The sequence below is a fragment of the Haemaphysalis longicornis genome, unplaced genomic scaffold, assembly GCF_048455015.1.
Source record: "Haemaphysalis longicornis isolate Haplotype H1 unplaced genomic scaffold, Haemaphysalis longicornis Haplotype H1 scaffold_2, whole genome shotgun sequence".
Classification (NCBI taxonomy): domain Eukaryota; kingdom Metazoa; phylum Arthropoda; class Arachnida; order Ixodida; family Ixodidae; genus Haemaphysalis; species Haemaphysalis longicornis.
The window spans coordinates 265,498,839-265,523,801 of record NW_027526295.1 but is presented as its reverse complement, the minus strand read 5'-3'; the positions used below and the strand labels follow the sequence as shown (position 1 = coordinate 265,523,801).

Below are 24,963 nucleotides of genomic sequence, written 5' to 3'. Positions count from 1 at the left end.
GAACCCCCGAAGGAGCGCGGGAGAAGCAGTGGACACGGCAGACGTGTTGAGGACTCGAAAACGAGAGGTCCACCCATACTCGCCTCCGTCGTAGACCCAGAATCTAGACGAGAAGCTTCAGCGTGTTTCCACTGCCTGTTACGACCGAACAACGACCCGACCGATCGACAACGAACTACTAGAACTGCTAGAACTGTTGCGCGGCACCGACGGGAGCAGCAGCGTGGGGGTGAGCAGAAACATTCTATCCTTATTAAACTGTTGTCTGATGCCATCACTCGTCCTCACCTGTCGCTGTCCAACCCAAAGGGGACCCGTTAATGTGTAACGGCTTGCCCACTAGCAAGACCATCACAGCTGCGCAACAGGAGTTCATCGCTGCTGAAAGTTCGACGGCCATGCGCAAATCCACGCACGAAGCGGACCACTCCCCAGCCCAAAAAGTGACATTTTTCTGCTTATCGTCTTTGTGCTAATCGTGCTGCGATAGGAAGGTTGCGTTGCGCGACACATCTGAGCCCCCCATCCACCCCCCCCCCCCCACCCCCTTCAAAGGCGGCGCGTGTTCTAACCGCCGCGTGTTTTCTCGCCTGTGCGGGTAACCTACAGGATTTTGGCCCGTAAGCCGTGGCAGCCACCTATTTGGCAGATGTCTGTGAGTGACAGCTGCCTGCGCGGACTTTGAGCCCTCCCGTATATGCAGGATGGAGAACTTTACAACTAAACTAAAACTAAATAAAAATAAAACTAAAACCTTTCAGTCTTTATAAAATATGCTTCTTGTAAGAAAATACTCTTCTGTACCATGGCGTGTGCAGGCCGACACGGCGCTTCGATTAATTGTGAATCTGTGATGAACCGCCAATCAACCCATAAAACTTTTACGCCTGACAAAATCCGTTGTATAATACTAGACATCAAGCCAAGAAATTAGCTTCCGGAAAGCGTAAAATTATGCATAATTTATCACTGATCAGAGAACATAACATGGGCTTCGAAACTTTTCGCATATTAAACCGGAATCCTTATCATCATCGTCATCATCATTAGGGCCCCAAGGACGCAGTAGCCCCGGGCCCCAAAGTCTCCTAATCCGGCACTGAGCACAACGCATGTAATGGAAGCTTACCGGCCATGGAATCGGAATTCTTTTATAAAAGTGGAAAATGCGAAAACGCCGGTGTGTACGAGCCTTCGGCACGGGCTGAAGAAACCCAGGCTTTCTAAATTATTCGGCAGCCCACGGCTACGACGCGCGAATTCCGAAGAAGCCTTCTTGGGAATTTTTTTGTGAGGTGAAAACATGCTTGTCGTTCGTTCTTCTTCGCTTATTTGTCGGAGGCGACATATGTCGTTACAGGAGTTGAAAGCAGAGAGAGCTGGAGAGAGGGAGAGAGATGGGGAGAGAGAGGGAAAGAGTGTGAGAGAGGGAAGAAGGGAGTGGGGGGCACGGGGGAGAGAAAGCTATCCATAATTAGAGGAACGCCGAGAGGTCAGTCGGCATGTTGTCGCCTACATGCTACCCTGTGGAGATGGGGAGGAGGGAATTAAGTCGCAATAGGAAGTAATTCGGAAGAGAGAAAAGAAAGAAGGAAATAAGAAAAATTGAAACAAAGGAAATATCTTTTGTGTGTGAGACCGGGAATGTGTCACGGGAAAAGTATAGATGGTTGCGTAGTGTTAGGATATTTAGTCCTATACCGTCTTATAGACGCCGATGTCGTGGAGGTAATCAAATAATGCGACTAGCACTTTCCGCTGAGAGGAGGGAGATTCCCAACGTCGCAGAACTGCTTTTAAAGTTAAGAAACTGTTATTGAGGCACTCGATGTTCTGTGCGTGGTCGTTTCTTGCTTGACGGTATGCAGGCCACTCCAGTAATACATGCTCTACTGTTTCCGGTGAACCGCAGTTGCCACATTAAGAGATCGAGGTTAGGACAAGGCGATACTGGTAGGTATTTGTGAGAGCTGCGTTGATACGTAATCGATGGAACAAAGTTTCTAGCCGACGTGGAACTCGCTCCGGTAGCCTCGTTGCCACAGGAGGATCTACATGATGTAGCAAGGGGTGCTGGTTTTCCGGGAGAGAAGAGAAGTTGCTTCTTTCCCTGAAAACAACCTCCTTTCCTAGTCCAGAGGCGTCGTACTTTGTGAAGAAAATGTTCCTAACAAAATGCGCATAACAAAACACAGTTGTTTGAGGGACGTGCCATGTTAAAATATTCCATCTCGAGATCATTTATTAACTTTAGGAAACATGGTACTTTGTATGATGGGTGGTAGGGGTTGACGAAACGGATGAGGTGTCTCCTGAAGCCGCAGAATTGACTGCTGTTGTGCGTAACAGTGGCATGTCTCGGCGAACAAACCAAGTCAACGGCCTTCGCCCTTCGTCCTTTTTGGCGTCGGGTTCTCCTTGAGGATTGGAGAATCACATCGGATGACGCTGACCTCCGAGTATTGCGTCCGAGGGGCCAGGAAGCGGTCGGCCGCCGGGAAGGGAAGCCCCAGCTCACGTACGCATCACGTTCTCTGCGGCTGGAGCTGGTAGCGCCGAAACAGCGCGCAGCTGGCCAGCAGAAGCGCCCTCGCTGTGCATACCTGGGACGTAAACGGGACGAACGGACCACACGGTTACGAACCTTACGAGCGACATTTCTGACGACGAAAAAATCCACGTCTAGCGTTGAAACATGCAGGTGATGATGTCACTGTACAAGCACAAGTGCAGAGTTTCGCTTTACGTCGATTGCACCTATGTGTTCGATCCGCAAATTTCTTTCTTCTGGTCCTGGAGTCGGCAAGCGGCGGCCGAAACCGCTTTCCATTTCTCCAGAAGGCCCCGGCTACATCGACTTTGCGTTCACCCATGGTGCCCACGTTCCGTTGTGGAACTCGGGAAAGGACCTCGGGTCCTGGCCTTTGTTGCGGGGGGCCACGGACGTGACGGCGTAGGCAGCCAACCTCCGCTTCAGCAGCACCAGCAACTGGACGCACAAAGGGGGATGGGTGGGGAAGGCGGGGGGGGGGGGGGGGAGCGGGGTGACGGATAATGTACGCCATAAATATCTAACGCTTATAAATATCGAACGAAAGATACGCAACAAATATCGAACGCTTAAGTTAGTTACGCTCCCTAGGTCAGTCACTAAAACTTCTTTTTCTGGCCTCGCCTTTTTTTTTACCAGGGAGATACATAGGAAAGTGACATACCTTCACATTCTCACGTCTTTCCGAGCTTAGTAGCAGCAATGCCAACTTCTAAATCAGTGTAATGCAAGCAAGGAGCGTTATTCAACTTCCATTTCCTTCATCAAACGGAAAGCAAGTAACAAATCCTTGCTTTCTTAAGGTAACAAAAATCTCAGATAACATCTTTATTTCATAAGTGTTTTCTCACGTGGTTATGAATAGTTCAGGCGCCAAACCGGAGTCGTTTTGTGCATAAATAGCATATTTTTGCTATCATTGTTTTTGCTAATGTAGAACGCCTGGTTACAGAATGTGGTGTTATTTGCTTTGTGAATTGTTCATTTGGCAGAGATAAATCATTGCACAGCATCAATAGCGCCTGCAATCCGAATCATGTACGCTTGGATCAGTCGCGTGCGAGATACTGCCCCGTGGTTTGACAAAGGGTCCGGGGCCTGCACTGGTTGCACAAGTTGATGTCCCTGTGCTTGATTGATTGATTCCACAACAAGTTGATGTCCTGTTGACGTGCCGGGACATAACCTCCACTGCTGGTATCGCTGCCGCTCCTACGGCCGGAAGTGCAGCTGGCCACAATGCATAGTAATGGTACCTGCAACGACGTTCCCTGCTTCCAGAAATTGCAGGAGCAACTACAGTATGTGTGACCTCTCTACCCTACTTGCTTTGTTCACCACTCCACATTTTTTTAGGTACAACATAATAATAAATAAGTAGCACGCTCAACCGGCTTCATCTACATTTTTCCCGGCTACACAGTGGTCCGAGTGAACGGAGTGTTATTCGGTTAACATTGTTAGGAATATAATTAGGGTTCATTAGCCAGCCAAAAACGTAGTGACGGATTTGTTGATGGCACCACGAGGTATATGTACCTCACTGTTGGTGGGCGCCAAGTTGTGCAACTCGCACGGGTCGCGGACCAGGTCGAACAGGTAGGGCGGGTCGCCGCTCACGAAGTTCGAAACTCCGTGGGAGCCGCAGCTAATGGTCGCCCTCTCTCGCCACAAACTGGGAAACAGGAAGGCGCCGGTGTTGTAGAAGTCGCGCAATACTCGCGCGGCCTTGGCTTCGGCCATCAGCTTGCCGAGGTCCGCGTAAGGTCGCGACCCGCCCGGCGTCAGGAACCGCTGGTCGTAGATCCCTCCCGCAGATGTGCCCAGAACAAGCTTGTAGTCTCTGTACCGCAGGGCGGACGTGTGGGCCACTGGATCGATGTTGTAGAGAACCTCGGTGCGAGGGGAAGGCAGGTCCGCACACAGGTGGAGCCACATGTCGTGGCCATCGAGGCCTTTCATCTTCGACGGGTCTCCACCTGCGCAACACAGAAGTCCCAAGAAGCGGTGCCGGGGCATCAATCAGTGGGTCGCTGGGTTGTTAGGTAAGGCGGGAACTGAACCAAAAAATGGATGCGGCTTGGCTCAGCTAACCTTGTATATGCAAAGCAAAAGCTTAGCTTGGTCTGGCTGAATCTTGGTTTCGCTTGCTTAAACCTTTGATTTAGCTGTATTGCCGACCACGTCTGAAAGCCGTGGACGCTCCGTGAACGCTCACACAAGAAGGCCTGGTGAACGCGGCGTTCGCAGGGGCGAACGCGGCGTTCATTTATGGCGAACGCGCCGTTCCTGTTCGCCGAGCGCGACACTAGTCATGTTGCCCGAAACGACACAGCGCCGCCTGCATGGGAGGCTGCGGGGGTGGCTGGCTGCCTCGGCCACAGCGGCGATGGCGACCGCTGTCGGCGCCCACAGGAGCCAACAGCGGGCCCCGCGAATCACGCGATCCGCTTCGAGGGGTGTGTCACCATAGGTGTGCCTCCAGTCAAAAGGTCATTTGCGCATCCTTCACGGCATCGCTGGACGAATGTAGTAAAGCTTTGCTTTAAAACACAGAACTAGCAGTTCATGTCCAGCTGCAGCCACCAGAGCATCGACGCGCGGAGCGGTGGTTTCTTCGTTATAGTTAATTTGCAAAGGGTGAGCCTCCGTTCTTCCCCATGTTTTGATTTCTCGCGGCCTGTTTTATGCCGAGTTTGAGAAAGTTACGCTCTCATTGCACAATCGTGTTGTGAACACTCGTCATTCTCGCATGACTTGCGAATTGCAATTTCTCCCTTGGCGACGTGGCGTACGTTAGTTATGTTACGGTGGCACGTGACGTATTCTTTGCTCCAAGTAAGGATTTGGTCATTTACATTTACACCCATGCGTCCTCGTCTCGATCGGCACCATCATAGACCTTCTCGATTCTCACGGCAAACAAGTAGGAGCTGCTTCTCGTAAGGCACCGCGGCGGGTAATTACTTTCCTCGCATCATTAGAAGCAGAACTCGGAAGCGGCATGGCGATCTAGCTCGTCGTCATGAGGGGCAGCGGTGGTGGAGAAGTAGAGACAACTACACAGGAGAATGATAACACCACTACCTGTCTTTGATAGCTATATCTTGTTTCCTTCCATGAAAGACTAGTAATGTGTCATCCACCAGTGGAGCGAGGTGCGTAATCGTAATCCTCCTCAATGAGTTTCATCCGCTTACCCGGTTAGCAAACATAACACTGCCATCATCTATCTTTATATTATACGTCCATAACAAAATGTTTCTTCTAAAGGCAAATAACACTGTGTTTTCTTATTTTACAAAATACGTGATTTTGTCTCGGAGAGGTGATTTATACCATGGATGTAAATGAAGCACGTAAATGAGCCCAATCCTCTGCCCCACCCCTCCCCAAGAAAACAGTGTCGGATACATGCCCCCAACGTACTGTATTACCTTTGTATTTGCCGCAAGAGCGAGGAAAACATTTTTTATGAGTTTTATTTGGGTGGTTTTTAGAAAGGCTACCAATATTGGAATACCGTGGTTGGAGATATCGGTCGTTCTATAACCTTGAAAGCGGCACCAGGGACGAATCCTACAGGCATGGCCTCCGGGATCACCCCGCGCGCCTTTTGCTAAACGCGGGCGGGGTGATATCGGAGGCCATGCTACAGGCAATGTGAAGAGCGGAATCGCATACCGGCGGCCCGATAGAGCGTGGGCAGCCAGTCGACGACGTGCATGAGCTGGTGGGACACCCTGCGGCTGCGGCTCACGAGCGGCGACCAGAGGAAGGCGGCGGCGCGCGTGGCCCCTTCCCAGAGCGTGCCCTTGGCTCCTCGCAGCGGCCAGTTGAAGCCGCGGCTGGCATGCTCGCCCCACGGGATGCCGCCGTTGTCACTGCTGAACACCAGCACGCAGTTCTCCAGCATGTGTTCCTCCTGAAGCGCCTCGATCACGTCGCCCACGGACTCGTCTAGGGCGTCCATCATGCCTGCGTTGACGGGTGGAAAGGGGGGAGGGGGGAAGCGCCATGTGACGGCCACGTTAAGGTCCACCACGTTATTGCACGTCCGACCATCTCGCTCCCGGATCGATGTCGTTATACTGTGTCCGAACGGGGGACGAACAAGGACAAACAATGGACCTGCGCACCCTTTGAACCCCTGAATAGCAAAGCTATTTTCACCAACATGGCATAGAGCGAGGGTAGCTTTGGCGGGGCAGTGATTCTTACTACTGCCGAAAGACGTGGGCTTTTCAGGTGCGTTCATTGTTTTGATTGGTTCACTCTACAACAAAGAACGGCATGAAGAGCGGTGTAGTTAGGTGTTGAAATCATCATCATCATCATCATCATCATCATCATCATCATCATCATCATCATCATCATCATCATCATCATCACTATCATCATCAGCCTGTGTACGCCCACTACAGGCAACGTCCTCTTCCTTAGATGTCCAATTATACCCGTCCTGTGCTAAATGCGACCAATTTATCCCCGCAAACTTTTTGATCTCATCCGCCCACCTAACTTTCTGCCGCCCCCCGCCACCCTTGCCTTCTCTAGGGATCCACTCTATTGCCCCTAATGACCAACGGTTATCTCGCCTTCGCACTACATTCCCTGCCCACGTCTATTTCTTCTTCTTAATTTCTACCAATATGTCCTTAACACGCGTTTGTTCCCTGACCCACTGCGCTCTCTTCTTGTCCCTTACCGTTACACCTATCATCTTCCGTTCCATTGCGCGCTCAGTCGTCCTCAATTTACGTTGAAACCTTTTAGTGAGCCTCCAAGTTTCTGCCCCGTAGGTGAGTACCGGCAAGATGCAGCTGTTATGCACTTTTTTCTTCGGCAAAATTAAGAGGTCGAGAATAAAACTGAACTGCCATCACACACAAACACATCTGTGCTTACAAGTCATAAGTGCAGGATGGGTCTTTTTTTAATTCTAACTAATAATACTATAAGCTGTCAGAGAACGAAGAGTACAATTGCTGTAACAATAATAAAAGGAACTTGCAGTATTCAAAGTTGTAATGACAAATGGGAGTGTGTTTGCTTATACCGAAAAATACGTTTATTTGTTTATTGGGATACCCTAAGGGCCCGTAGTGCATTACAGAGGGGGTGGGTACAACATTTCATAATACACAAAGGAATAAAGACAAGGAAAAAAACAAAGAAAAGAAACAAGTGTCAGAAGCACAAATTACGAAAGCAACATAAATCAACTAAAAAAAGAATGTATATGTAGTAAGAAATCAAGCAAATAAAAGAAAAAGATAGATAATGGAAACTGCATATAGTTACAAAAATTGCTGAGAAGTTGCAGTTTCGAACAACAAAGGATCTCTTATCGTTACAACGGAAGAGGGAAGGTGGTTCCGATCGTCGCATGTTTTCGGTAAGAAGGCTGCTGAAAAGAATGTCGCGCGGCAAAACAGAATGGAAACTTTATGCTGGCGATCAATGCGTGATGAGTGGTGTGATGGTTGTGAAATGAGGTTTTGCCTCACGGATGGGTTGTCAAAAAATATCTTATGAAAAAAATGAAGAACTCACCATCACCAAGCCCATATTGCTGGGCGTAGGGACTAGAAATTTGGAGAATAATACCATTTTTTAAGGCATAAAACTCTCACCCACGTTTTACAGCGCCAGTTATATTAGGGATGATACACTGAACGAACGTCGTATTCACCAAAAACGAGCAGAGTTGCCTGTAAAGGGTGCACCACCGCAGGCAAGGCACTCTTGTGGCGATGCATCGTACGGAAGAAAAGCGTTAATCGCAGCTCATAGCATTCGGAGATGGCGAAGAGCGCTGTCTTGTGTCTTCCTCTGAAAATATGTTACGCTTAATCTGCAGCGGGTTCGACCTGTCGCGTGCGCTCTGGAGATGATGTGTTCCGCGAAGTATGCGCGCTTCGTGCTTGAAGTTTTTTCGGAAGTGGGGAGACGGCGGAGGTAAGAAATTTAGATGCGTGGCGGCACAGGGCATCAAGCTACCTTAGGAAACTGAAAAAAAAGGCCATCTCCAATTACGGGAAGCCTGGGGAAGGGGGAAGCATGCAGTGTATAAATGTATTCTTGGAGCGTTGGCGCTTTTGACCCCGGAGAAACCGTGGGGGATAGAGGTATACAGCGTTGCTGTTAACGTCTGGTATCTTTGAAGCACGAAGTGTTCTAGCATGATGCGCTAAAAAACTAGTGTCCCGGTGTTATAGTACCGTGACTAAATTAAATGACGATGACGACAGGAGACGCCGACAGCCCGAGACCCTAAGTTACTTCACCCCTAAAACTCCCTGGAATAAGCATCGGATGGTCGCTAGAGTGCACGTGCTCGTGACCAAGATCGCCCACAGAGAAGGCTGAGAAGCAACGGCAAACTTGAGCGATCATGAAGCCGTTGTCATTTCCCTTAAAAATACAAACAAAATCAATCTCTAATTATGAATTGCGTATATGTGCGTTGATTGTAGACATTACAAAATGCTCAATAGTGAAATATCTTTAAAATTTTAGACATTCTTCCTCAGTCACGACGCAATATCATGTAACTTTCGTATCAGCCGATGCTGTTTATTCGCATCCCGTCGCAGGATCTTGCAGAAGTTTTACCGGAACTTTAGTCTTTCAACGAGTTATTTTTTTACATCCTCGGAACAGTACGTTTTGTGAAGGTTATTGGGCCGCATTAGCGCCGAGTATGCTTTGTAACAGCGAAGCTACTCTGAATGCTATGTTGGCAGCATTGTTTGAGTTATGGGACACGCCCGAAACGACAAATCCTGGTGAAAGCGTTGGCCAACACACCACTGCGGGTATGTGCTCCTCAGTGGGTATATAACAGTGTGGGATTATTACGACAAACGTTTTGATCGGGACTCTCACAAAACCGGGGTATAGGAATCTTGTGGTCGCGCAACTTTAACCGTTGTACCTCGATTATAAGTTGCAGGCTGTGATCCGTGCTTCCGTAACCGGTGGTCCCTTCAAACTAACCTCAACGTCTTTGACTAGTGCTTACCGTTAGCTCTCAAAACACATCCTGCTTGATTATGGGTTGTACTTCTCCTCGCGTACCGCCCACAGTTGTCGTCGTGCCGTTAACGATTCATGATTAACAAACAATGTATCCGCCTGTGTTTTAACATATTCCTACTACATCCGTTTGTGTTCGAGAAACGAGGCTGGCCAGGCCGGCCGCATTTGAAACAGGCACTACGGCCTACATGCAGCGCATTCGCAAATGGGGGTAGTATTCTGTCAGCCAACACGGTTGAAAACTGGAGAACAGCTACGGCCATTTTATGCTTATTTATGTCTTACCAGCGTATATCGTTCGGTTCTTCTCTCCGATGTATTGAAATTTTTCAATGTTCTCGATTGGTGCAACTAGTGGCACTTCTATGCCTCCGTGTGGTGCTTGGTGGCTCAGGTAAAGGAAGAACGGCTGAAAGAGATCAACAGAAGCAGAGACTAAGGTTTCTGTGAGCCGCCACTTGACATTCGGGATTCACTACAAGCACCGTTGCCCGTAAGTACTAGCATTCCTCCCCAAAAGCAAATTCTTCCAATCGGCAAAGTGAGTTTTTTTTTTATTTACATCGCCAAAAAGAACGATGCGGGCAACAATGCCTGTAGGTATTCACAGTTTTTCCTATTTCGTTGCTGCAGCCCCAAATTCAGAATGACGTCAACTTGTATTTCTGGCTGTGGTTTTGCGAATGTATCGTACGTTAGCATGGCAAATGCTGCAGATCTAACACCTCATAACACGTGGTAAGTACTATTTGGGTCTTCGTTACTGGGTGTAATATGAAATAAATCTGCCAATCCAAATCTTTGAGAAGGCCTTCCTTTTCGGTACCACGAAATTATCTTGGGTCAACCTTGGTCGATGTAGAGTTTGCCAAAAAAAATTGAACGTACAGCACACATTGTGTACCTCATCTGTCCCTGCAAGAAAAACTGTATTTGTGGAAAAAGGGCTGTTTTGGAGTTTACAATGCTTCACTAACGTAATTTTGAGCCGGATATTTCTAACACAAAGCGTAAATACAGTGTCATAGTATGGGGGAGGAGGGATACGTCGACTACACGGCTTCTTTAAAGCCTGATTAAGAAGGCTTGCCCGCACTTTATTCCCACCTATCAAGTGCATGCAGTGGCACGCGCAGACGGGAAAACAATTTTCAGGAACATCCGAGTGGGAATTTTGGAATTAATGCTATATGCGCCACGCTCCCTTAAAATTGTATTCAGCACTGCACACGCACGCATTGCTCAGAAGAATTTTTCTCAGGTTCCATATTAACAGTTTTATACGAAGTTAGCAAAATCCTAGGACCTTATCATCATCAGCCTACCTACGACTGCTGTAGGGCAAAGGCCTCTCCCATGGATCTCCATTTATCCCGGTACTGTTCTAACTGCGACCAATTTATCCCCGCAAACTTCTCGATATCATCTGCCAACCTAACTTTCTGCTACCCCCTGAAACGCTTGCCTTCTCTAGGGATCCACTGTGTTACCCTTCATGACCAACGGTTACCTTGCCTTCGCTAATGCGAGGGAAAGGTAACCGTGGCGGGGCATTAATCATGCCCCGCCCACACTCATTTTTTCTTCTTAATTTCTACTATTATGTCCTTAATGCGGGTTTGTTCCTTGACCCATTCTGCTCCCTTCTTGTCCCCTAACGTTACACCTATCATCTTCCGTTCCATAGCTCGCTGAGTCGTCCTCAATTTGAGTTGAACCTTCTTAGGGAGCCTCCAAGTTTCTGCCTCGTAGGTGAGTACCGGTAAGATGCAGCTGTCACACACTTTATGCTTCAGGGGCAATGGTAGGCTGCCATTCATTATCTGAGAATGCCTTCCGAAAGCACTCCACCATTTATAATAATAGAGCTTTATAAGGCCCTTATATGGACTTAAAATCAATGCCTAATAAAAGCGCGATATTCACCGAGCGTCTTCAAAGTCGGTTTCAGTGCCATACACAAATGCATTACTGGGAAGACATTTTTTAGTGTCTCATGAGAAAATACGATGGTCCTAGTGTAACGATGCGGAGACGCAGCCTGGATATATTTACAACGTTTACAAGGCCCTGGTAGGCACAGCAGCTATCATCGGTACAAGGCGTGCCAGGCACCAGCGAACCGACGTCTTCTTCCTCACTTCAGCGATCTGAGTCCCGCGGCCCAAAGCACATACCTCCTCTTCGTTTCACTGTACCAAAAGCACTGTGACACTAGCGCTTTTTATTAACAGCGTTTTTCTGTCGGGAGCAAGTCTGTCACACCGTGCGTTACAGACAGCCAGGCAGGTTTCCTCGTGTAGTCCACAGAGAAATGCCTATTGGGACCCTGCAACACTTTTTTCAACTTTTTTTGAAATCTTAAATGCTTCCACAGCGTAGTCACCCAGCACACCCAGTACTTAGATTAGGGGGTCGCAAAGTACCTCAGCCAGAAATTGCTGCTCTATGCCCATCACATAACTTGGACATTCGTTAAAAATATTTTTCTCTCTTTTCCGGTTTTGACGTTCTTCAATGGCCCGAATTACGTCACTGAGGCCATGTAGCGGCTGTTGGGCGATTTTTCTTCAGTTGCAGCAATGAACGCTTTTCGATAGCAACTTTAAAACCAAGCCACAAAAGCAAAGCAGAAACGGAAGGCGTATTTGGTGCGACGAGCGAATCACGTAGTGCCGCTCCGAACTGTACCTTTCGCAGTGCTTCCAGACGCGAAGATAAGAGGGAAAACGTTTATCGAAAGTGTTTATCGAAAGAAAAACGTTCAATCTACACCATGGACCGTGGGGGCTGATTTAAGGCTGCAATAGAGACGCCAACAATTTACGCTGCTTAGGATAAGCATTTAAGCGTTTCGCGATAAGGACGCTGATTAAATTTGTTCGCGTTGTACTTTTGTTTCAGGAACCAGCTGCGCGCGTAATAACTTCTTCTATAAACGAAAGAGGCCTGGTGCTGTGCCTAATGTTGCCTTCTTTATTCTAAGAGCATCACTGAGAGCAGCTTTTACCTTGGACGAGTCTCGTTCTTTAATCAACCTTTTTGCTTCCTGGGTGAACACTGTGGTAGAGTATCGGCCGGTTTCATTTCGCAAAGGCTTAGTGTTGTACCAGAAGTCAAGGCCAACATGCGAGCCCTGGAGAAAATAGAAAAGAAACCAACCTGTTTAAAACACCATATGCCGTGTACGAACGACAAAAACCAGGATTGTTATTGAACCAGACACAACTTGACTTTGTTCACAATTTTAGATCATTTATAGTCCCAAAACCAACCCACTCAAGAAAAAAAAAAACACATTTTTACTACTTTTGCATGCGACGAAACAAATATAATGTTTCTGATTTTGTCTTTGATCCTCGCAAAACGCCGCCGTTGCTTTTCAGATTTTGTGCGTTACAAAGGCATGGCTGCGCTTCTTCTTTCGTGTGTCTCAAAATATTGCTGAAATCATTAGGAGCTGGAACTTTTCTACAATTTGTATTCCCCGAAATTTCATTATTCGCTGACCCGTTACGTCACTTATTCCGAGATCGCGACATTCCGCCGTGGTAGCTCGGTGGATAAGGCGTTGTGCTGCTGAGTACGAGGACGCCTGTACGAGATTTTGGCGTACGTTAAAGATCCCCGGGTGGTAAAAATTAATCAGGAGCCCTCCACTACGGCGCGCCTCATCGCCTGCGTTGCGTCAGCGCGTTAATCCCTACAATCAATCAATCAATCAATCAATCAATCAATCAATCAATCAATCAATCAATCAATCAATCAATCAATCAATCAATCAATCAATCAATCAATCAATCAATCAATCAATCAATCAATCAATCAATCAATCAACATTCCCTCCAATCCTTGTTGGAGGGAATTCCCTCCAGCTTTCCCACACAGACGCTGGTCCGTAACACACCCCTTCAAAGTTGGATATGTATTAAGGATGCACTCGGGCAGCGATGCTACTGCGCATGCGCGAAGGTATCACGTCCTGTTCATTCCCATCGCCGACGGGTTCACACGATCCGGCCAGGGGTATGTCTTTGCCCGGAATCGGTCCCCGCGCTGTGGTTAGAGAACGTCTTTCATGTCTGAAGTACAGATTAGTAAGCTAAAAATGGTCAGTTCTTTTAAAACGAACAAAATTTCATCTCGTCTTCATGACCCCTTTAACCCCATCGTCTAAATCCTAATTTGTCTATCTCCTTAAGCTACGATTTGCCGTAGTTTGCGCTCGCTCGGCATGCTAGCTGAGCGCGGACGACTGCAAGGTGGGAATTACTGGTTTAAATAACACACTTTACTTTGACATGTAAGGAATAAAATAAAGGGCATACAAAACCTCCTTGACGGTGTGGTTGTAGTAGTCTTCTTCGCCATTGTAGTAGCCGTAGAATGAATCGAAACCTCGAAAGGTGGGAGTGTACTCTTCTTTAAAGTAGCCGAGATGCCACTGAAAGATGAAATCGAAACAAAAAAGCAAACAAACAAACCATATTATGACGCCATAGCATCGTTGTGAAGCTGGCGATACATGGTACGTTACCATTGTTTTCCGCTAGTTTTGAAATTTACCCTTCACGACTCACGCCTGAATGTGAGTCGTGGATGACTAGATTTTATGTTGTTATACAACTTAATACCACCTCTTGGTTTTTGAAAGAAGATCATTTTGTACCCACAGCTAACACATCATCCTGATCTTGAAAAAGAGAATTAAGTCAGGTAATAGACGTGACCAAAGTGTGATACTCGCGTTTTTGCATCCTGCTTCAAAGTGGCTTCAAAGAAGCAAACGTGTCTTTGCGAATAGTTTGCCACGACAGAAACAGCACAGAGGATCGGAAATGTATAAGCATATTGCGTATTTGGACTTTGATAAAGCGAATTAGCGGACAGAGTACATCCGAGCGGCCTAAACGAATGTACTGTTTTTGTAGGGCAGAAAACAGCAGCAGGCACGTTACAGCACATCTTGTAAAAAATGTTTTTTTTTTTTTTACAATTCTGAAGCTATATGGCAGCTGCGGTGAAATGAAGTTCATTGGGATAATCTAGACTCCCTTGGGTATTTGAATGTGCGTCCGCGACCGTTGTTTTCCCTCTCTTTCAAAAATGAGGCCACTCCAGTTGAGTATCCAATACTCATCATTGCGCCCAAGTGCAGGGAATCCGAAACAGCCTTAGATGTTGAACCACTGCGTAAACTACACCGAACAAAGAATGCAGAGAATGAATTAAGCCTGGCCTGTAGAAGCGAAAGGTATCACTCGCGCGCTCAATGGCTTCAAGGCCTAGGGCTAAGCTACTGTTCTTTCACGCTCGTTCTGGATAATGTTTTGTCCTAGAAGAATAGAGGGACCACACGCGTCTATTTCAATCAAGCATTTGCTCGTGTATTATTTATTCCTGTTGCATACCTTTCCGATTGCATGTGTTTCGTAGCCAAGGTCCTTCAAGTAGTGAGGCATCAGCTTGAAATTCAGTGGCAGGCCCCACGGCTCGCCTACGTATATCACATTGTGCTGCATGCCTGCACGTGAAAGAAAAGAACGCCAAGAAATATCATCACTAGTGCAGTCTCTAAAATAAAGGGGGAGGGGAAAGAAGATTCTTTTCCGGAGAAAGTCACTGGCAGTCGGCATTTAGCGGAGTAGGCGAATTGATGGCTAGTTCTTCCAGGTAAAACAAGGCTACATTTTGTCTTCACGGAGCCTCCAAACAAATGCATGGGTGGTAGTGGCAGATTAAGGCAATCAGGAGGCATCGCTCGTTCGGATCGTATATGTATTAGCGTGGCGCTTTGGCTGCGTTGTACGTGGGCGTACAACGTCTGTCGGTAGTGCAGGATACCCAGGCGTCTTTAGTGCAACCGTTATGATAACAAAACAGATGTCAGCTTACTTATGCGTTCACTAAAAAGCTTCGTAGTGGCCACATAGCAAAGGGAACTCCACATCGAGCTTATGATGCTGACGGATGCCGATAAAGTAGCCCTGTTTCTATGTAAAATCGAAGCTCGAGTTTGTGGTTTGCGGCATAGAGAGATGATTTACCCCCCTCTTTCTCGCCCTACTCCAAATGAAGCATTTCACAGCCGTGGCAGTTCTTAAAGTGGCTCATTGAGCATGAAATTGTGCATCGTGTTTTTTTTCTGGTTGAATGTGGAAATGCGTGCACCACCCACCCGTGTGAATGGGGTAGAGTCCCGTCATGAGTGCGGCGCGCGACGGCGTGCACACGGGCTGGACGTAGTAGTTGTTGAGGATGATTCCGTCGGCGGCCAGAACGTCCAGGTTGGGCGTCGGGATCTGTGGCGAGCCGTGGAAACTCACGTCATCCCAGCCCTGCCGGAGAACGAAGACCCACCCGGCCATCAGAGAATTTTCCCCTCGGCGTTAACTTGAGCAGGTGTGACGTACTTATTTCATATGAACGTAAAAGGCTTCGAGAACGTATCATGCATATGGGATGTGACGCTAATTGACGAAAACAAACAGGAGCATACGGGCTTGGTATTTAGAATGCAAATGTCAAAAACACGCAGACTTGACTGAATATTAGGTGGTTGCCCTGAAAATATTCCAAGAAATGGGAGCGGCGAGTGGTTCTCGATATTAAAACACTCAAGCATACAAGGAACTGGGCATTCAGAACCTTTATTTAAGACTATCAAGGAGGGGTTTTTCATGGAATTCGTGGGCATTTTGGGACCGCACTACGTTAGCGAAAAGAGATACATAGAGAAAAGCTGCAATATTCGTAAGAAACATTTCTCAAAGTACTTTATGTCCCCAGACTCTAAAGTGCACAACCTGCGACAACGATGATTCAAACCAAAGTTCCTTTCGTCATCCTTAAGAGGCTTTCCAGCATGTGAAAAGCGCGGAAAAGTCGGTTTATTCAAGTAAATATTGTCCTCCGCCCCTGCGTCCGGTCTGGTGCGGGAGAACTTACTAAGATCAAGAGTGCCAGCAAAATTCTGGAAAGAAGGTAGTATGAAACGTGCACTTAATTTTTAGAAGTGTAGGCAGATTTATTTTTGTCAGTGGGAAAATTGATGCGCGTGTACTGCAGAAACGCCAAAAGGCCCCCGAATCCTGCCAAACACAATCCTATATCCGAAGCTCAAGTGAGTTGAGAACTCCTTTATTGCACACGTGTATGCCGTTGGGCATGCTAGCACACCCCTGTCCTGTGCACCGCGCAACCGCTGCAACCACAAGTAAAAGAAATAGAAGTGGCTTAGCTCGGCTGTGCCAGGATAAACGTAGCGTGAGCTAAGGTTTAGCTGGTTATTCTTAGGTTTTCTGTCTATGATTAGCTGATTATCGTGCTTGTGATGCTAAAACGATTTCCAATCCAATCCAATCCAATCCAATTCAATTTAATCCATTCCAATCCAATCCAGTCGTGGCGGCGGCGGCTCCGGCGCGCCAGCTGTGCGCCGTAAGACGTGACTGCTCATTGCGCATGCGCAGCACGGCTCCCCAGGAGCAACCCGAAACTGCTCAACTTCGGCCAGTGTAGCTCACGCTACAAGACTTCGAACGTCTGTTAGGGAGATAATCGGGAGTGTACTTCTCAATATTCCGGGCGCATTAGCTTGCTTTTCCCTGCGGAATAAATTAAAATGGTCGCAGTCGCCAAATTGAGAAGCTCCTACAAGCGCAAAGCACTTCGTGGAGGGGAGTGGTGCCTAAGAAAATATAGCTGGCAACTATTTTTGCTGCAAAAGTTGTCGGCAAAATGCCAAAGATTGTTTACGGCGGGGATGTTTCCATCCTTGTGTTTGCATGAACAACGCGAGAACGGGAAGCAGCTGCGTACTGGCTGCAATCACAGAATCGTTCCTGTGCCCTCCCTGCGTATGATGGACTTTCTCGCAGCTCTTTCTCCCGGCCTCCAGTGCACGGAGCTACACAAGAACTGTGCCCAAACATGATGTTATTGCTGTGATCACATCCGGGAGCAGTTATCGCAGGGTCGCAGACCCTGGAACGACATTCGTAGATATCCGTAGCATGCTACAAATGGGCACTAACATGAAGTTTGAAGTTTGTTTAAGTTTATTTGTTGCTTTCTGAAGTGAAACAGACAAAAGACCATGAGGGCTGGGGAGTTCTCGTCTCCCTTTACAGTTTGTAAGTAGTTTGGAAGCTATTAGCCAACTCATGCATAGAAAAGAGATAAAATAGGCGCGTAAAAGAAAACGGGAGTTCATCCTTACACACATCGTACACACAAAAAAGCACTAATTGACCGCAATTCACCGGGAAAGTTTGTGACTACCGTATTTACTCACGTAATGGTCATACTTTTTTTTTTAAATTTGATGCAAATTTAGGGGTGCGTTCATTGCGCGGGGTAAAATTTTTCACGAAAAACTTTTGATCGCAGAAAACGCAAGCAAGTTGCTGGTCAGAATTTTTACGATTGATCTCATGAACAAAATAAAAATAATCAAAACACAATAAAAACTCCGCACACCGCCGACTTTGTAAAGTCGCTTTGTAAAGCTGCTTTGCAAAGTGACGCAAAATGCAGTGTTTTCATGAATTACGGAATGGGCCGGAACGAGTTTGCTGCGAGGTGACAACTGAGCAACCAAGAAGTGGCTGCCGCTGTCACAGTGCGAAACATCAAAACAGATATGGGGGCCGACGCAGCAAGCTGAGCGCATAAATACGGTATATGCGAAGTACCATACACACTGGAGTGCCTTTATAGTCATCTTCCAGCCAATGTTTGGGTAAGGTTAGAAAACAGAATCATTAATGGCACTTTTTAACGTGGGTAAATTAATATTCTCAACCTCCATCCGCTCCCTTGAGTCAACTTCGGCAACCCGGACTGGGGTAGCTTTAAAAAACGTTTCTCTCTCTCCCCCTTGAGTCGGAAGCATTGATGGGCATTATCGCTTGACTGACTACGGCACTTCCGTAAGAGAAATATTCAAAAACTGTCGCCGCAGGGTACAAACCAAATCGTCAGCCACGATGAAAATAATGTTGGGTGGCATCGGAGTTCCTCTTGCTTGCCATGCTAAGGAAACGACGAACAGCGCAGATGCAGCGGCTTTTGAAACCTGTAAAAGAAGCCAGAAAGTTGCTTTCCAAGGACGTCAAGTTTACAGTTTGAACTTGGTTATGTTGCTCAGTTCTTGTCTTCTGTGTATAATTGTGCAGCGAGAGCTTGGGCATTTACGCAAGTGAACAAGATACGGTTTCAAGCATCCAATGCTTTGTCAACGTAAACTTTTAGTTACCGCTGAACAGTGAGCTTTTTATACAAAGAGGTAGTCAGCCATTCATGAATGTAGCAATAATTAAAACAGGCTTGTTGCCCCTTGAAATGAAGATAAAAGTTAGAATTCTGCACCACCCTCAGTATATTACGTTTTCGTAAATCATCGTTCACAACCCATCCGACCACCCTCTATCCCATAACTATTTCAGACACAAAGAGTATCAGGACCTTACAGCCTTAACAAAAGTTTGCCGAATGCGTCGAGAGCACAAAAAAAAAGCAATACAAAGAAATGGTTGAAAAAGAAGTACAGCACTTGAAGCACGAGCAACAGCTCTTTACGGTCTAGTTCATGAACGTCGAGTTCTTACGAACCTCTGAAGCCATCGCGGGGTTCCCTAAGCGTGAGTCCTTTGCTGACCAAACGCCATGCTATGTAGTGGTCGAAGTTCGGGTGGGCTGCGCGTTTAAATAAGATATGTAGAGCGAAGTAAGCACGCTTGAACGACAGATGCTCGGAAGTGTGTAAGTGTGCCGCTCGGACACCGCGGCCGCATGCTCGGGGAAGTTACCGAATTAAGGGCATAACTGCTCATATCTGAGAGTGACCCCTTATGTCAGCATGTAGGTCGAGATTATGCCTGTCTAGAAGTGGGCCACGCGCTCAAAGACGTCACTATACGTTCTGCCCTCAGCACGTACATGCTTGCATTGATTTGGTTTTGCGCTCTTCCATCCGTTATGCTCAATGAAGTCGAGCCTAGACCCTGATATCTGCGTCAAAGGGGCCACGAAATGGTAGCCATTGCTGCTAAGGGCATTTAGCCAGTATAGCTGACCCCTATTGAAGTGTTGGTGGGTGCGCACACAAGCCTTGCACAGACTAGAATAAAGCGCTTCTTCCAGTTGGATTGAACCCAAGCACAACTGCTCTCAAAGCAGGAAATAAACCCCCTTCTCCATAAATATTTGCTTAGAAGAAAATATAACTGTGGCATTTTAAACGCGAGCTTTATGGCACCATACAAGATCCTGGATTTGGAAAAAATTCTTCAAGGTGTATAAATTTTGACTCAACAGGGAAAAGGCCCGACCGAAAAGTGTGCATGCTGTCGCGTCTACTATACCACCTCTGCAAACAGTCCATGTTATACCCGGGAACAAGTTAAGAACAGCAATAGCTCATGTACGTATCACTCCGCCTAAGCGACGGACCCGGATGTCAACGGGCGCGCGCGTTTTGAAAGGAGATTGCTATGCATACATGATTGCGTCTGCCTTCACTCACGTAGTTTCTTTGTCATTGCTGCTGTAATTTATAAGCACGTTAAGTCCAAAAATCCCGAAACGGCTCCGGCCATGTTCAAAATATTTTCAGTAACGCACTACTTGCGCTGCGCGGAGTAACATCCGGCTGCAGTGATGAGGCACAGCGGAAACTTCCATTGCCGTTCTTAAGTTGTACCCGCGTATAGCATATTCGAAACGCGCCTACGCTGGGGATAGACCTAAAAATTTACAGAAACTGAGTAAGAACACGTGATGTGAATACCGATTTGTTCAAGTGGCAGCTCACACGCCTAAGGTTCATTTTTTAACATTTCACGCACCTGACGACTCTCTCAGGGAAAGCTCAACGGCCATTTTTAATATCTTCGTTGTAACGGATGAAAGGTCGCACTGTTTGAGTCTGTACTTTCGTACAATATGCGAAGAAGGATATAAACCGAATAGTAATGTATACGCCTGTGACGGAGAGCCAGGTGTGCGTGCAGGGAGGCATGTAGCTCACCAGAATCGCTCACCAGCGCTTATAAAAACACTGGTTGCTGCCAGAGATTTTAAACATGAACGAAGTGAAGTAACTTGCCGGTCTTTGTGCACACTAGAAGTAGAAAGTTTTGTATTCCAGTCCCTGTGCACATATTAATGTGTTTCGTGCGCACATAAGTGACTTAGTTCACCGTCCTTCGATGTGTGTCTTCAACCAGCGCAAGAGAGACGAGGACGAGGAAGGCTGTAAACACAGCGCTGCACTCACAACTGAAATTTTATTGGAAAAGTGGACATACATACTGCCGCAAATCATGTATGGGTTTGTTTATGTATTGTTTGTTTTTACTGCCCGGCTACGCCCGGCTCTGTTATCTGTGCCCCAGGCGAAGCGCGTCTTCCATTCTTTATTTTTATGCCGCACGGGCTATCTCATTCAGATAAGCAGACTGTTTTGTCTTAACGTCACTAGCCCAGAAGAATCTTCTCTGATCTACAATGTTCTGGGTCTAAATCGACGGTTCCAGAAACACTCGCGCCGAAAGATAAAAAGCCTGCAGAGGAGACGCCGCGGCATTCGAGTCGCCGACACCAGTCTACGCACGTCACTCTGTTGACTGCTGTTTCGCCGCCTGTGTATTCTTTGAGTTGTTAGCGGAGCACAAGTTCGCTCCAATAAACTTGCCTTTTCGTCTAGACAGCTGCGTCGTCTTCGGCTACGTGACAATATACACACAAAACCCCACGAATATTAAAACAGTTCAATTCAAAAAGGGACCAGTACGCAGGACTGCAACTCGTCAAGTCAAGCGGCCTGCAAGATAACGAGCTTCGCTTTTGTTCAAGGTCACAGAAGGCTGGCTTACGCAAGTGTCACAATTTTTAGATATTCAGCAAGATAACGAACTTCGCTTTTGTTCAAGGTCACAGAACACACTAAACTTAAAAAAGGGTGTAAAAACACCCTTTTTGGCCGAATAGGTGTAAAAATCTTGTCCCATGGCTAACACCCTTAAAAGGTGTTTTGGCAAAAAAAGGGTGTATGAATGAAAAGCTCAACACCCTAAAAAAAGGGTGTTGAGTCCCACACCCTTTTTTTGAGGTGATGGCATGCGCAGAGGCAATGTCAAACGGCGGACCGCGCAGCATTCAACACAAACAGCCAATACGTACAAGTTACAGTTGGAACACGGGATGCAAGCAGTACAGGGAGAGCGTACTTACTTAACAATACATGTGCTGTTCTTGCTTTTATACCCAGCAGAGGAAAGCCCCCAGATGGAGTCGGTGGGCTTGTCGCAAAAAACTGATATTTTAGCGCTAATTTTGGAAGTATGGATTTTACTACGAGAATATACAAATCAACACGCGGATTTGCAAAAACTTTTTAATTACGCGGTAGTTTTTCTGATCCGTAACTTATAGAATTTTATTAAATACCATACAAATCTTCCCTACCACCTAAACACCCTTCAAAAAGGGTGTTCATAATTTCAACACCCTTTTTCCCAGAAGGGTGTGAAGCTTCAAATTAGGGTGTTCGAAACTAAGAAAAAGGGCGTAAAGAAAAAAAGGGTGTAAGAGAAGACCGCCAATGAAGAAAAAAGGTAGAGAGAACTCCAATTTTGGAGGCATTTTGTACCTGTTTACACGGGTGGACTGAACATTCTCTACAAGCGGGCGGGGGGGGGGAAGGGGGTTGTACCTCACGATGTTTACAGCAATATGAATTGGCATAATTTATTACCAGTGAAGCTCTTTAAGCTTCAGGAGGTAGTTTCGGTGGCATTAGCAAAAAAATACAAAGAAAAAGAACTGGGGCACCTGTAAAGGGTGCACCACCGCAGATAGGGTATTATAACAGTGAAGTCGGCTTTCGAGCTTGTTAGAGTGTGAGCACAAGGGGCGTATGCGTATCCGCACCTCTTACTGTACCATTTCAAAGGTACTATTCTTTTTTGGATTCTAAAAGGTAAAAAAATTCGCGCAGCTTGCAATAGTGGTGCAAGGCTGGAGAAACAGCAACGCTGGGGGCCGACCTACCTTGTTTCCCTCTTGGATCTTCTGGAAACGGGGAGGGGGGGGGGGAGGGGGGCACACTGGAACAGCCTTGCGAAATCCGGTTAAATTTGGCCTCATCCCTGAGCGGTCATCCTGGCTTAGCAAGAACATTGTAAAGCTTAGCAAACATAACAAAACTTAGCAACACCGGAAGAAACTAGGTCGACCCCCAGCTCCGCTGTTCTTTTTTTGCAGCTGAACACCTATTTCACACCGTTTCAACAACCTACAGAAAGCCAAGCGTGTTGCAGTTGGTAAACATCCTTTTCGCCACACGACTACAGTCTTCTTAATTTTGAATGTTCAAATTGGTGTTTCACGTGCCAAAGCTAAACTTGGGGCATTTGGTGCACAAAATAAGGAAACGAGCGATCATTGCATAAGAGCAATTATTTTTTTTCTTGCGTTTGGAAATTTCTTGCGAGTAGAGGAGTATATGAGGGGATGTCTTCTTCTTTACAGTGCTATTATGCATCCGAACATGGCCTTATACAATGAACAGCTGAACACCTTTTCCACACCATTTCAACACCCTAAGAAAAACCAAGGGTGTTGAAGTTGATCAACACCCTTTTTTTCAAACAAAAAGGGCGTACAGCTAGGAAAAGGGTGTTGAGACTCAAGAAAAGGGGTGTACAGGCCTCCCAACACCTTTTTTCCACTTATTCTACACCCTTTTTGGCTAAAAGGGTGTAAAAAAGTTTAGTGTGAAGGCTGGCTTACGCAAGTGCCACAATGTTTAGATATGTAAAAAGCATCTGTTTTTTCATCATGAACCCGTACCAACTCGCCCAACTAGCCATCTTGGTGCGTGTTATATAAGGCGGAATTGGCCTTCACCGCTCCTCTTCATCTGCACTAAACGAGAGGGCGCTTGCCTTTAGCACATACAATTTTAAAACGGTTCTTGACTGGTCCTGTCAAAGTCACATTAGAGGAATTTTGTAAGCGTGCACTGAGGGCTGGGCTATGAGACTATAGCTTTCGGTACAGAACTCCTCGAATAATCTAGAGCATTGTTCCTCGCGATGATGGGCGGGTGGTAAGACGATTTTTCGGTGGATTTAGAGACAATTTTCGTAGTTCTGTTACGTTCTTCGCAGAGACTGAACGAATCCAGGCTCATCGACGACGATGATGATCCAAAATTTACGAAAATTCAGAGGATTATCTACTAATGCGTACCATGCTTTTATGCCGCTTGTCTAGTGTCTGAGTTCTTTACAATCACATATGGCTGAGTAGTGAAAGATGTCGGATTATTTTATACTCTTGAAGTTTTTCTCTGTTGTTTTCGCCAATGATGTAAATTCATGCCGTTATAGCGATGAAGTGCGTTTACTTCGCTAATCATGTTTCTTTTCCAAATATGCAAGTTTTTACGGCACGGTTGTTGATTTTACGCTACGTTTTATTCGCATTTCGACCGTTCTTTTGGGAACTTCTTTGTTTTGTCTTAGGGTTTTTTGGGAAGATGTATATTTATGATTTTGTCAGATTGTTTTGGTGAATTTTTTTGTTTAATTATTATTTTTCGTTTATCAAAGTTTTGACCGGCCAATTGTCCCCATTTACGCTATTATAACGATTAAAGGTGTCTCTTCAGCGGCATAGGTCGGCCGGCTCACTCACGAGTGCCCTCACGCGCACCCCCACTCACCACTCATGAGTGAGTGGTGAGTGAGCCTCGCCATCATTTTGGACTGGTGAGTATGAGTGCGAGTGAGTGCGAGCCCCACGCGCAGTGAGCCCCACTCACCACTCGTGTGTGAGAGCGCCACTCGCGGCGAGCTCCTCACCCACCACTCGCGAGTGCGAGAGCAACACGGCGGGAGCCCCGCTCGCCACTCGCGAGTGCACTCGCGCTAATCGCGCAATTTGCGGGGCTTACCATGGTGAGCGCCACTATTGCGCTTGTACTCGCTGTTGGCAATTCGTCGCAGGAGCCGCTCTCTGGCATGGTTTTTAATGGCGGGATTGCTTTTAGCTTCGGAAATATGTCGTCACTGAGCTCCTGCTATGGGGCACCCTGGAATTTTTTCTCTGGTGGCGTGTTGATTTAGGAATACGATTTGGATGGTCTTCCGACGCCGTGATGCACTAATTCTGTTCTATTTTATGACTCATAGAGGGTCTGGTAAACACACTCGCGTGTGAGGGGATACGACGAGTGGGGAGCGAGAGCGCGAGTGAGTGTGAGTGGTGAGGGCGACTGATGAGCGTGAGTGTGAGTGAGGGCGGGAGGAAAAATATTTTTATGAGTGTCAGTGAGTGGCACCCAGTTTTGCCGAGGT

General features: G+C 46.9%; 1 protein-coding gene across 1 annotated transcript; it reads right to left on the bottom strand.

The window, feature by feature from the left end:
* Positions 1–2,244: 2,244 nt before the first annotated feature.
* On the bottom strand, positions 2,245–18,936 carry LOC144167770 (arylsulfatase B-like). The gene is made up of 9 exons (XM_077696951.1): positions 18,570–18,936; positions 15,774–15,933; positions 15,007–15,119; positions 13,929–14,039; positions 12,606–12,731; positions 9,881–10,004; positions 6,236–6,529; positions 4,091–4,530; positions 2,245–2,989 (listed from the first exon to the last, which is right to left on the bottom strand). Exons 1-9 carry the CDS (start codon positions 18,606–18,608, stop codon positions 2,849–2,851), a joined length of 1,548 nt encoding a protein of 515 aa, XP_077553077.1. The 5' UTR covers positions 18,609–18,936; the 3' UTR covers positions 2,245–2,848.
* Positions 18,937–24,963: the final 6,027 nt, after the last annotated feature.

What these genes read in the sequence shown, in the direction of transcription:
- LOC144167770 (XM_077696951.1), bottom strand. Translation starts at nt 18,608, where the DNA reads ATGCCACCCAACATTATTTTCATCGTGGCTGACGATTTG. An exon ending in AAGAACGAGACTCGTCCAAG is followed by an intron (nt 10,005 to 12,605) that starts GTAAAAGCTGCT and finishes GATCTCTTTCAG; the next exon opens with CCGTTCTTCCTTTACCTGAG. An exon ending in GAACCGAACGATATACGCTG is followed by an intron (nt 6,530 to 9,880) that starts GTAAGACATAAA and finishes CCGTCAACGCAG; the next exon opens with GCATGATGGACGCCCTAGAC.